General features: G+C 39.4%; 1 protein-coding gene across 1 annotated transcript; it reads left to right on the top strand.

Annotated features, from left to right (window-relative positions):
* The first annotated feature begins 1,044 nt into the window (after positions 1 to 1,044).
* On the top strand, positions 1,045 to 12,446 carry LOC140928756 (cytochrome P450 10-like). The gene is made up of 9 exons (XM_073378541.1): positions 1,045 to 1,498; positions 3,959 to 4,158; positions 5,017 to 5,298; positions 6,094 to 6,191; positions 6,800 to 6,966; positions 8,949 to 9,027; positions 10,050 to 10,206; positions 10,698 to 10,741; positions 11,638 to 12,446. The coding sequence occupies exons 1-9, from the start codon at positions 1,077 to 1,079 to the stop codon at positions 11,746 to 11,748; spliced, it is 1,560 nt and encodes a 519-aa protein (XP_073234642.1). The 5' UTR covers positions 1,045 to 1,076; the 3' UTR covers positions 11,749 to 12,446.
* Positions 12,447 to 13,636: the final 1,190 nt, after the last annotated feature.

Below are 13,636 nucleotides of genomic sequence, written 5' to 3'. Positions count from 1 at the left end.
CCGTTTCTCCTCGCTCTTTGCCGCTGGGGACACCTACAAAGAGCGAGGAGAAACGGATGTTTTCGCAGGCTATTATTACAGCATCGACCTCAGTTTACAACGGCAATTACTGTTACAAATAAAATTTAACCTATCGATGCGACAAACAATCCTCTGTAGCACAATCTACCCGGTATTGACTCAACCAATCTTCAAGGAAATTTCCTGGCCAGAATACTGATCTGTTCTTTTGAATAAATAAAGTTTCTGATGTTTTGTTTTTCTTTCAAATTCTGAGCAGGCTCTTTTACGTTTTGCCGCTTGCATGCTGCGTGGCACCTTTGTTTGGGTTACGGCGTTATCGGTCAAACATCACACAAAAATACGGATTTTTTCCTTTTCTGGCCAGGCTATAGCCAGAAAAATGCTTTCTTAAAAAAGACGAAAAAAAACAAAAAAAGAGTTTATGCTACATTGCGTTTTTTATGAGTTTATTTTAATCGTTGCCATCCCGGAGATGACACCGGAAACGAGCAGGCGAACGAGAATACTATAATAGTTCTAACCGCCGAGGTCAAATATTGATCTTGCAAAATAGCGCTTAAAACAGCTCGGGACGGCGAAAAAAACATGCAGATGACTCAGTTAACATTTTCTTCAAACTTTTATTGAAAAATTTGCTTTAAATTCTGCATTTTGGAACAAATTATAGCTACCGTATTGTTCATATGTATTCCTTCTATAAATAACAAAAGATCGTTGCTCAGATTTCAATCAACAACGGCCCCCACTAACAGAGGGTGGTCTGCCTGTGGTGTGATGCGAAGACTAATTGAAACCATGAAAAAAAAATGTTTCTATTTGGAAACATCGCTCTTAACCATTGCAAATCGAAGAAATCATGTAAAATAACGAAATAATGCAATTTTCTTACTTTTACTGGAAGACGAATGAGAAAAAAGCCCACGAGTTATTTCACGATGGAACTCTTCCATGACTGCGATATCGCGTGATTCGTCTGGAAAAATGCATTATGGGATACTATTCGATCGTCGTCTCGCTCATCTCAACGGCAACACACGTATTCAGTGGACAGAATGGAGGACGCATTGGCTGTTGCATGCATCGCTGTAGTTCTCTTTGTAGCTGCTTGGTTGTTCATTGAATTCCGCAGTTTATGGAATGGCTCACAAACCCAGCTACCAAAAGATGTTCGAGCGTTTAGTAAGATTCCAGGTCCTCGCGGATTACCGTGGTTCGGTTCCGTGATTCAGCACATAATGAATGCAAAATCCATTCAACATGCTTGTATTAAAAAAAAGCTGTTTGAACAGTACGGGCCGATATTCAAGGAGACTGTCATGGGAAAGACTCATGTTTACATCCAAAGTCCCGCCGATCTTGAAGCCGTGTTTAAAGCCGAAGGAAAATTTCCTAAACGATCAACCGATGTAATGTTAACACTGAAGGAATACTTTAGAGCCAGGAACGTTATGGAAGCGCCTATCCTTGATTTGCTGTAAGTATTCTATCCACAGGATATTTTATGCCAACATGACAAGACCATGGGCTCCTGATCCCGTAGTTTCATGCAAAAATGCAATTTTTCGAATTTTCCAGTTTCGTTTTCACAAAAAACCAATCGCCCAGAAAATTCTAATTTTTTAAGCCACCAGTAGTTATGCAATCAAACCGGTTTGTTAAACAAGAATCGCCGAAAGGCGAGTTTTAACTGGGCTGCCAAGGGGCTATTTTTTCTGAGGGGAGGGGGTGGCTATAAACACTCAGACTACCATAAAACCTTGTCGCCGATCATTGCGTGAGACAGAATCTCACGTGAGACTGAAACATTAACTCATTCAGAACATTGTACCCTTTTGAAAGACTTTCGTAACAAAAGAAATGAGTACCTTTTTTAAGTGGGGGCTGTATAATAACTTTTAAATTCCACCATTATGAATAAAAATAAACAAGTTAGTCATTAATTCTAAGCAGGAAACTCTGCCTCCCAAAACCCGGCATAGTATGACAGTATAACGTGCCTAATTAGACGTAACCGGATTTTCCAAAAACTATTGTCTTTCTACAAGTATAAAATGAGGAGACAGGGTCAGCTACTCCCCACTGGACTAATTTGCACTAGACAGAGACCCCCGCCCCCTTTTAAAAGTAGTTTTGACACTCATGCAAGATGGCAGCCCGTAACGCAAAGCGCTCGATATCGATGATCTTACGGAAAAATAGAGGACTGTGAACAGTCTAATCTGCAAGCGAACTCTCTCTTTTCAAGCGATTCATTTCAATGCACAATAATTGACCCTCATATTAATTAAAACCCTATGGTTCATTCATATTAAAACTGTTTTTGCCCCTCACATTAAGAAAATAAAGGTCGTGTAAGTCATGTGTATTATGTTTCGAGATAAATGGATTATACTCTTTTTTAAGTTCCCACTTTGCGGCGACGGTTTACATCTCCATAAAATGGTACAATTCAAGAAACATCAAGAAACATCACGCAAGCTGAAAATTTACAAAGGCGTGTTTTTTGAAACTCGCTAATGCTGACATCAATACATCTGATATATCGTGCTCAAATCGTCTTCCGAACAGATACTTTCCGAAAATTGACGTTGGGTGCCCCTGTTTTAAAACGTGGTAGAAAATTCTTACTTCGAATTATAGTTTCTCTTACATGTTCTCTTGCAAAATCTGCATAACTGCTTTTTCCTGTCGATGCTTTTGATTATTTTTAAAAGGATAAACCAGTGAGTAGCACTTCTGCAAACTTCTTGAGTTGCAAAAACTGCAATATTTTTTCCTACGCGTTTCGTGCGACTAAGAATACCACACAACTAAGAATACCTGTATATGTACCTAAAAAACGAACTGAATTTTATATTCAATACAAAACTCCTACGTACAGATTTGCGTATGGGAACTACAAACCTAGTGGTTATACGTCTAGGAAACGGAAGAAAAAATATTTTGCAACGAGTTGCTTAGCAATGTGTAGGGTTGAATTTGCAAACAATGGACGTCGATTTCATATTATTGGCTTGTCTATCTTCTCAACTCCAGAGAGAAAATAAAGATGCCGAGAGAAACAAAGAAACATCGAATGGTGGGAGAAGGGTTGAACTGGGCAGTTGGCGTGAGATCGTGATTTGAAATTGAGACACTTTTAATGCTTATAAGAAACCTTTCGAAGAAACAAGTACCAGCCCCTCTTCAGTCAAAGATTAGGTCAAGTCCACCTTCAATTTCGATTTCTGTCCAGATACAAATTCTGAGACGAGATGGATTCCGATCCGTCTCAAAAGAAATATTTTGTCTCTTAGCACGTCTATAAGACATGCTGACAGACGAATCAAGTGTGGGCCTAACTATGGGTATTTCCCGTGAAATTGAAGTTGCGACGATCGCCTTTGATGGAGTGACGATCTCATCTTCAGTGTCATCTTGCCATTTCAATTAAGTTTAACAACATTTAGTTGTCAGGCTCCTGTAGTCGTACAATGACTGCAAAGAAACCTGCCACTAAAAGTGTTCTGCACGTTCAGAATTATTTAAAAATTATATATTTTCTCGTTTCCCTCGCCGTTGTGGTTGTGTCTGAGCTCGCTGGTAGCGTTACCACGCAAAACAGTCTTGACATCTGACGATTTCCACCGCGGAAAAGCCGACGAGTTGATGGAAAACGCGAGATGAAATCGACGTCCGCAGGTACCTTTACAGAGGCTCAAGTGTAGACGAATTTTGGGCCAAATTCGTTTAAACGCCTGTTTTTATCCGTCTTTAGCATAAATTTTACCAAGCAATGGTAGCCTGTACACATGTCAAACGTTGCTTTTTTTGTTTTTGTTTTCGACAATCAGCGAGCGCACATATTACTTTCTTAAAGTCGTTGTGAGCGTAGACTGGTCATGCAGGAATTAAAGCTATTTAAGCAGTTGACGAATTTTTTTTCTTATGTCAGAAATAATGAAGAGTGGAGCCGAGTGCGTAAAGCAATGGCATCCAAACTTCTCCGACCCCAAGATGTTGGAGAGAATATTCAAAGCTTTTGTAGCATGACAAGAGGTGCTGTTAGTTATTTGGCAAAGACTAGGGGAGATGCTGGATTTGACAACGAGATTCCTAACCTCGAAGACGTTCTTTATAACTTTTCCGCCGAAAGTAAGTACATTTATCAGTGGTAGGTCGAGGTCTCTGCAGCCTGTCCAAACCCAATTGGATTTGTCTACCGTATTTACTCGATTAAACGCCCTGTATATACCTTTTTACCGATACGGTGGCCATATCGAATTAATTCGATTTAAGGAGTATTATAGGATGCCCAGGGGGTATGAGCACATTTCGTTTGTGTTTTCGAGCGCTTTTCGGGACATTTTTTCATAAAGTTTTCTTAGAATAAGATTGTGATGGGTAAAACGATCCTTGTGCCGTGTTTGGATGTTATAATGATCGCTTTTTTTGCAAAGAAATATACAGTGAAAGACCATATTTCAAATACTAAACTAAAAAAAGGCGATCATCATACATCCAAACTCGGCACAAGGATCTTTTTTCCCATTACAATCTTATTCTAAGAAAACTTTAAGAAAAAGTTTCCGAGGAAGCGCTCGAAAATAGAAAGGAAATTTGCTCATGCCCCCTGGGCATCCCATAATACTCCTTAAATCCAATTAATTCAATATGGCCGCCGTATCGGTAAAAAGGTCTATTGTTAGTAAACGCTGTCCCCAGAAAAGCGCCGCGCCCAATCCGTTGCGACGTCTATTCGAGGATTATAAGAAAAAGCTCGGAACAACTTTGTATTGCACACCATGCAGACAATTACGATTCAACCTCAGCAAAACAAGCGAGACATTGGAACTTTATATAATATCCACAAATGATTTATGGTATTTGTTGTCAGTGATTTGAATACCTACGCCACCTTTGAATAGTAAAAAGTCCAATAAAATCCGTGGTGTTTATTGGAATAAATACGGTAATATGTTTGTATAAAATTTCTTTTTTCTTTTATTGAAGCTATGGGTATAATAGTATTTGATAGCAGAATTGGCCTCTTTGACGACCCACCAAACAGCGAAGCAATCGAAATGGTTAAAGCTGTTTATGATTCTTTCAAGTTGATGGGGAAATTAAACGGAGGACTGGAATCGTTTCTTCTAAAGTACACCTGCTATAAGACATCTACCTTCAAAACAATGTGTGACGTTCTGGACGTCGTTGTAAAAACCAGTTACAAGCTTGTGGGTAAGACGATGAAGAAACTTCAAGAAAAAGCTGATGATGTGGAAAACGATCAGGGTAAATGTATGCTTTGGAGTTTTTAGTGCTTAGTTTCGCGAAGGCCTATAGTTCTGGGATGCGCTGGATAGGTAGGAAAATGGGGTAGGAATGGCGCACTCTGTGAAGTGAAGCAAAATAACGACTTTTTCTTTTCAGCAATGAAAATGACTTCCATGATGAGTTTTGCCATTTCTCACCCGCACGTTTTTTGAAGGATATTTTGAGTGAGGCCGGGCTTTTTTAGGTTGCTGGAAAAATTCTGCGCGGCAGCCATTAACGGATCAGTAAACATATGCTTTCAAGACCACGGGCTCACTTGTTTTCTTTTTATATATCTCAAACCCTGTATTTGGAATTTTTCTAGTCTAACTATTCCAATAGATTATACAACTTGAACGACTTTTACGGATTTTTTCTAGTAATACCCAGTCTCCTTGCGATCACTCCGGTATGAAAATTTCGTAAGAGACCTACTCTAGTTACAAACATCATCAACAAACCCTGTTGGACTGTGTTATAAGCTTTCATTTGTGCTAATTTTAGTCGACAACAAATCAGTAAACAGCTTTTGTGATGAAAACGATTGAAAGCGTGTTTAACAAGGTTTAAAACATGTGTAAGCTTTAGTCTCATAGGAGAGACATTAGTTATGTTAGAAAATTCTTTCATAATACTGGTCTTTCCCGAGTCGACCTAGCTGGATATACCTGGAGTAGCAAAGCAATTATTTTTTTCTTTTGCCTATGTATTATATCCTCCTTTGTTGCCAAATCTCAACGAGCGATAAAGTTACCTTGTTGTTTTTAATTTCAGCTGTTCCTTTGCTGACGTATCTTTTAACCAAAAGTGATTTGCAGATGGAAGAAGCAACTCTTGGCTCAATTATTATATTCAGAACAGGTGTTGAAGTGGTAAGATAACAGTGCGGCAGGATAATAAAGCAATTCTTAAAAAAGTTTAAATAATAATGCGGGGCCGGGGTGTACTCTCTATAATGGCTACACATGGAAGCTCCACCCGAAAGGGGTACCTCTTCAGGCTTCAGGTATATGAAAAAGTAGGGGATTTTACTAGTTGAAGTATATAAGGGGTAGGATATCTGCCATTTCGGTCTGTAAAAAGGCCGAAAAGGGCTTATAGATGCATTTTTTGGCTGTGAAAAACTGAGTCGAGCGGTTTTTGTGATTTATTAATATTTAAAAGACAGTGCATTTACAGCAGTCAGAAAAAGGGAGTTCTAAACTTGTAGGGTATGTGTAAGGGGTATTATTTTTTAGATAGAAGGTACCTTTTCGGTCAAAAATGGTATATATATAAAAGGGTAAGGGGTTAAACCTCCGGGTGTCCCCCCCCCCAGTATAAAACTTTGTTGAGTAGGGAGGGTGATGCATAGAAAAAACCTCTCAACCCCCCCATAGATAGATTCCCATCTTTTTATTTACAAACTACTTTTAACGTCAATAATTATTTTTTGATAGCTGAATTTCTTTTACAGTCTGGATTTTTTTCTCATATATAGGCCGCTACCACCGCCATTTGGCTCTTGTACGAGCTGGCACGCAACCCTAGGGTGCAAGAAAAGGTGTATGAAGAAGTATCCTCATTAATAAAAACCAATGAAGACTTCACTGCTGAAAGCTTTGGAAAACTGCATTACACAAAGGCCTGTGTCAGAGAAACTCTAAGGTAAGGACCCAAATTCGATACACTCAGGGAGCTCCCAGTGGAGCCCGCGTCATGTAGCTGGAAGTGATTAGACTTGGAAGTTAGGAGGCGAGTAAAGCACAATCATAGGTAGCCCAAGCTCGAAATATGAGCATCGGTGAGCATCGGCATTGTTGCGTAACATTCGAATTATAAGGATTTGTATAAACCTTATACATAGAGAGAAACACAGGAGAAATGTAACACACATTTTATAAAAGGTGAGATGTTTTTTTTATTGAAATCAGTTCATTTTCGTAGGTTACAGAAACGATAGTTTTTTCTCATACAAATCCTAATATTGCGAATGTTACGCAACAATGCCAATGCTCATATTTAGAGCTTGGGCGAACTTTTTGCTTGCGTTGCAGGCGTAATCTCACCCAGGTTGCTAGGGATCTTAAAATTCGATGACTTCAACGGCAACGGGAATATCAAACAAGCAGGGTTAAGATTAGCAAAACAACATCTTTGCACGTGCAGCACACTTTTCGTACATTTCTTTGCCGTCACTACACGACTACGACGTGAAAAAAAAACCTTTGTAACGTTTTGTGGAGGACGTAAACAAGCTGCTATGAAATTTTCTTTCTCTTTCTGAGCTTGGATATGGTTTTTAGGAATTCAACTCCAGGAGAGTTTGCCTACATTGGACAAAGTAGATACCAAAGAGTACGATACGAAGATTCAGTCTCAGAATTGTTACCGGTAACAAATGGAGTACCTCAGGGTTCGATCTTGGGTCCTATGCTTTTTACTATTTACATTAATGATTTAATCAGTGTTGTTACCCATAGCCAATCCGCTGCATATGTTGATGACAGCCAATTGCACTTTAAATTTTTTGTATCAGACTCATCAAGTGCTATGGCAGCCGTAAACCAAGATCTTAGGGACATCAGTAAATGGTGTGCAAAGAATTCTCTACTCATACACCCAGAGAAGACAAAATTAGTGGTTGTTGGCTTAGCACAACTTATTAAGAGGCTACCTCATATCTCCTTATCCCTGTTGGGCAAAACTATTTCACCAGTGTCTATTGCTAAGGACCTCAGGGTATAAATTGATCAATATCTTACCTACGATGTACATGTTAGTAAAACAGTCTCTAGCTGCATGAACCAGTTGGTACAGATAGGTAGTAGAATTAAACATCTTTTGGATAAGAAAACCCTTTTATTACTTATAAATAGCTTTGTTTTCAGTAAACGTTTTTATTGTTCCTCAGTGTTGGGGAACACATCTAAACGTAACCTACACAAACTGCAGTTGGTACAAAATTTTGCTGCCAGAGTTGTATTAGGTTTAAAGAAGTTTGACATATCTCCTAGGGACGGAGATCTCTTAAATGGTTAGATGTTTCGGAGAAGGTTCTATTTAATGACTTAGTTTTAGTATTCAAATGTGTAAATGGCTGAGCTCCAGATTATTTAGGTAAATATTTTATTAAACGTTCAGCAGTTCACAACAAGAACACAAGGGGATGTAACAATTTTGTGGTCCCCCGATGTAGACTATCAATGGGACAAAGGGCATTTTATTTTCGAGGTCCAAAGGAATGGAATGGGCTACCTGACAATATTAAAAACACTAAAGATACTGATAGTTTTAAGCGGAGACTTTTTAATAAGATATTTCATACGAAATGATTTTGAATATATTTTGGATAATTTTGAATGTATTTTGAATTTAATTGAACTACTGTAAATAAGTTTTCTTTTCTTTTCTTAATTACCAGTATTATGTAATAATTAACATTGTGACTGAAAAGCCCTGTTGAAGGGAGTCTCAATAAAGTATGTATGTATGTATGTATGTAAGTGAGTTTAAACAATTGCCATGAAGATCGAATGAACGTGATGTTTTCGCTGCCGTCGCCGTATCCAATTAAACAGCAACAAAAATTCTTAATGTAAAATACTTATCTGTATACATCATAATAATCGGTCTCTTGGATCGTCCAGGTTATACCCTGATCCAGGATTTTGGTCACGTGTTCTCAGTAGGGATGCAGTTCTCTCTGGTTACCATGTTCCCGCGGGGGTAAGTATCACGAAAAATAAGGGTTAATGAAAACATAGTTAGCAGAGGGGACAAAAAAAGGTAAAAGGTTTTAAGAACAAAACCGTGAATGAGAATGATATACGACACTAAGTAGGAGATAATGTGGCACTCGCAAACAACGGAGCTGTTGAGTATTTAAGCCCCGAACAGCTTAAAGGAGCCTCAAGGGCACTGTTTCTTCTTGCCGTTGCTGGTAGAGGAAAATGTTTTACTTGGTTTTAGGAGACCATGTTTTCCCAGATGTGGTTTTGCCCGGTAGCCTAGCCGAAGAGGGGACTTTAATTTACTCGTACCCGTAAACCTTAAATCGTAAACCGTGCATCTTAATGGATCTGTGACATAAAATTTATCAAAAATTCCGCAAACGGTGGCAACTGCGTCCAAATTGCTGAGTGAAACCTTAACTTGAATAACCCCTCAAAACATTAAAAGAAGTTAAAATAAGACAGCAAATACAAAAGCCGAGAAGACACGAATCAACAAACTTGAAGAAGATTAAAACAGATTGCGGCAATCGGGTTTTTTAAAACTTGACAGCCTAACAGTTTGTTAAAGTTCATTTTTGCTCTTTGCAACATTTGATAAGGTGTAATATAATGCTTCGAAGGCTTTATTTGTTTGATTCAAAGCTGTGGTTTTGTCATCCACAAGTAATTTTTCAAGTCCCGCAGTGAACAAGGTCGAGTAGTTGGCAACAAAATGAACTAGACAGCCATAACTCAGCCCCTTTGAGGTATCTAATAATGGAGAGGTTTAGAAACGAATGTGCAAAACTTTGTCAAAAGACAGTAAACTAATTCCCTCAGATTAAGACGAACTACATTTTTCTTTCTACTTAGGCAAATGCGGTTTTAAAATGTTAGTGTCTTCAGAGAAATGTGTTTTTTTGGTAGTCCTTAATTATTTAATTAGGCATATTTAGCAGTTAAAAAACCCCAAGTTCTTTTCAAATGCGACTTTTCTTAGCTTTCTATTCAGCTTTGATTTGAAATTTTTTTTAGACCCCGATTAGGTACTCCAATTATCTGTCTGGACATTCAGAAGAAATTTTCTCAAATCCTCTTGAATTTGAACCTGAACGGTGGTTGAACACGGAAGAGAATGGCCCTCACCCTTATGCATCAATTCCATTTGGCTTCGGGCGACGCATGTGTATAGGTAGGTGACTTTTTGTCACACAGATTTACTGCTTCTGCCTCATCGCAGGTCTCCCTCTTTGCTCCATATGCGGCGCTCGTTGTCGCCCCACTTAAGGGAATCCAATGTAATCTTGGACTGGATTCCACACCATGGATTCCGGATTCCAGGTACTGGATTCCCGTCTTTGTCAGTGGAACTAGGATTCTGGATTTCTTGAGCTGTATTCCGGATTGTAAACCCCTGAATCCCGAATTCCACAAGCAAAAGTTTTGCCGATTCCGGATTCCACAAGCAAAATTTCCCCGATTCCGAATTCCACAAGCAAAATTTTTCCAATTCCGGAATCCGGATTCCCTTACACAGGGGAGCGTTGTGTCTCGAGAAGCTGTGCTTTCTATTATTCGCATTAAAGTGGTGCCTGGAATCTAGGCAGCACAGGATTTTGTCTCTTGGTTATAGTCACTCATTATTACTGCTTTTCTTACCGACTTGCTCCTTTTTCTATACAGGACGACGCGTAGCTCAGGCTGAACTCTGCCTTTTGGCCGCAATGGTAAGGAGCTGATTGTGGAATTGCAAACAAATTGCAATGACTATTATAGCCTATGTACCTAGCGGAATTATTGTTGCTCGTGCGAGAGTTTTGGCGGCGATGCCGCCACTCTTGCACAGCTTTACCGAGAGAAGCGAGCGCCGAATGACCTATTTGGATTTCAAAGCGTCTCCCCCCGGCTCAATTCTCCGCACGTCGTCGCAGCTCCTCTGCTCTAAAACTTTCCTCGCGCAAACGATCCCGCCGGCTACGCGGGCTATGATTGTGGAAGTACAGTGGAGCCAGCATAATGCTACGTTTAGGGTATTTAGTATTTATGTGGGTTGCTGTGTGGAAAGAATCTGACATGCAACTGATCTCAGAATTGGCAAACCCAAACCAAGGCCCGCAGGGCCGTGGTTCCCAGCTATTTCGTTTCAGCCAGAGAGCCCCCCCCTCCCCCCCCGGCTCTCGCATTTATCTCCAGGTCTGGATTTCCAGCCGTGAGCTGTAAGCCTGTGCTGGCTTCATCTTGATATGATTTGAGCAATCCTTCTCCACTGAGGGCTCTGTATTTCTGCGGTTTGAAGCACATTCTGGTAAGATACTTGTTCGCCCTGATTGTCTGATTGAACTTTTCCCTTTGAGAATTTTAAAATTTGGATTACGGTAATATGTAAAATTATCGGCGTCACGCTTGTGGTTGTTTCCATGCCGGGATGTACCCTTATAATGATCTTAAGATTGTCTCGAGAAGAGTCCATTGCGAACCAAGAATATAATCTTGGACGCGTAAGAGATCATAGATAAGTTGTTTTTAGAACTAATTTCACCCGGCCTCTTACACTTTACTGTAAATTTTTACTGACTGTTTCAGTTCATAAGTAACCCAAATATCCCTCGATTCTAACTTTCAGATCGTCCAGCGCTTTGTGTTGGAGTTCCACGAGAAGCCAGTTGAAATAACAAGTGAATTCGTGCTGATTCCTGATCGACCAATGAGAATCAAGTTCCTAGACCGAGAGTAATTGACGCTGCGTAACCTGCCAACACAGCCGTCCCTTGCGACGTCTTTTTCAGGGTCTTTTCTAGCCTGCGTAGCAGAAAAAACTATCGGCGCCTGCCACGAAACGAGCCACGCAGGCTACGTAGGTCTTCCCTTTTTCCAATGAAAACCGAGAAGCCTCTGGGGACGAGGTTGCCGTTGCTAGACGTCGGGGTCTCCAGGGATTTTAATTTTGATAATATCTAAGTCAGTTCGGTCGCATTAAAATTTTGATGTTTTCTTTTTTGTTTGTATGTCACAAAGAAGCGTTGATACTTGGATACATCTTCGTACGGGGTTTAAGGGGAACTTATCAACTGAGGGGCTTATATATAATTATATCCCACTGGGTTTATAACCGGAAAAGAAAAAATAACAGCAGTGCTAATAAAAATTCGTTTTGCATATACTAGTTTTTGATAAGGCTTAACCTCAACCTCAACTAGGTTGATTTTTTTAGTGTTCTTAACAGTTTTTAGTGGTTCTTGATATTTTTAAGTAGTTTTTAGTAGTTCTTAAATTAACGGTTTATAGTAGTCTTATCTTAGCAGTTTTCAGCGTATTTGAAATGTAATTTAGAATAATATTATTATAAATTTTATTTACTGGACATCTTGTTAAGAACAGCGTTGTATAATGCTGATAGATATCTCCAGTATAAATAAAGCTTTTATTATTGTTGTTATTATTATTATTATTATTATTAAGGCTTTAAAGGGCCTACAATTGGGGAGGGGGGGGGGGGGGTATAGGACGACAGCTAATGGTATTATACAGTCACTAGCTCCGACTTGTCTGCTACCAAAGCGACAACAGCGTCATGGGTTCGAATCCCCATGGAAGAAATGGGAAACTTTTTCTGAGCAGTAACCACTACGGAGTAAAAGCATATTTCAGTTTTCTGACAAGGCGTCTGTTATCGCAATAAATGCTTTTAGTAAAATCCAACTAGTGGTCTATTATCAATGCTGCGTTCTGATTGGTTGAGCTACTACTAGGCTATATGTTATAGCCCACTAGTAGCGAAAAGCGCTGTCTTTTTGGCGGCAAAAAAGGATTAAAGTCTAGCTTTAAGCAGCTACAATTTTTTTTATTCTCGATATGTTTGACTAACTAGTTGGATTTTACTAAAACAATTATTCCTCTCGCCCTCACGGCCTCTCCGTCAATAGCCCATTCGGCCTTCGGCCTCATGGACTATTGAATCAGAGCCCATTCGGGCTCGAGGAATAATTGTTAAATATTTTTCTTTACATCCATAAAACCTGGGCTCGAAGGATCCGTTATGAAAATATCTAAGATGAAACAAGAGAGAATCATTCTCTCTTGGATGAAAATAATACACTTCCATAGTTTAAAAAACCCCTCTGACAACTAGAGTAATTAAGAAATGGTCGTCAAGCGGAATAAGCCCCGAAGAGGAAGTTAAACATATAGAATAGATTATCTTAACAATAAGAAACGCAAACCTTATTCCGCCTGACGACCATTTCTTAATTAATTACTCTAGTTGTCAGACAATTTCCAGTCGTATTTTGAACCTAAGCTGCGCAACTAGCGGTTAACACAAATAGATTTTCCAAGTTTAAAGCGGAGCTCTATAGTTTTGCTGATAACTGTTAATTTTGGGGACCGGAAAAGCCAATAAGTTTGCTTTTTTTTGCCTGTAGTTTCATCAACTTTCTTCAAAAAACGTAGTCTGTGTGCGATTCCCTCCCGAAAATGCAGGTTATCCATGCATGAACCTGAACTCAAGCGCTCTTTTTGTCCTTTCATTTATTGAATACAGCGAAACGAAGCGCTACCACTAAGGGGAAAATGTGTGGGAGCTGTTCAAACGAGGTCTCAGGTCCATTATGATTTCCCGCCAA

The sequence above is a fragment of the Porites lutea genome, chromosome 2 (genome assembly GCF_958299795.1).
Source record: "Porites lutea chromosome 2, jaPorLute2.1, whole genome shotgun sequence".
Classification (NCBI taxonomy): Eukaryota; Metazoa; Cnidaria; class Anthozoa; order Scleractinia; family Poritidae; genus Porites; species Porites lutea.
Note: the sequence above shows the minus strand (reverse complement) of the source record. Positions and strands in the feature narration are given on the sequence as shown.

What these genes read in the sequence shown, in the direction of transcription:
- LOC140928756 (XM_073378541.1), top strand. Translation starts at nt 1,077, where the DNA reads ATGGAGGACGCATTGGCTGTTGCATGCATCGCTGTAGTTCTCTTTGTA. An exon ending in GTTACCATGTTCCCGCGGGG is followed by an intron (nt 9,028 to 10,049) that starts GTAAGTATCACG and finishes AATTTTTTTTAG; the next exon opens with ACCCCGATTAGGTACTCCAA. An exon ending in CGGGCGACGCATGTGTATAG is followed by an intron (nt 10,207 to 10,697) that starts GTAGGTGACTTT and finishes TTTTCTATACAG; the next exon opens with GACGACGCGTAGCTCAGGCT.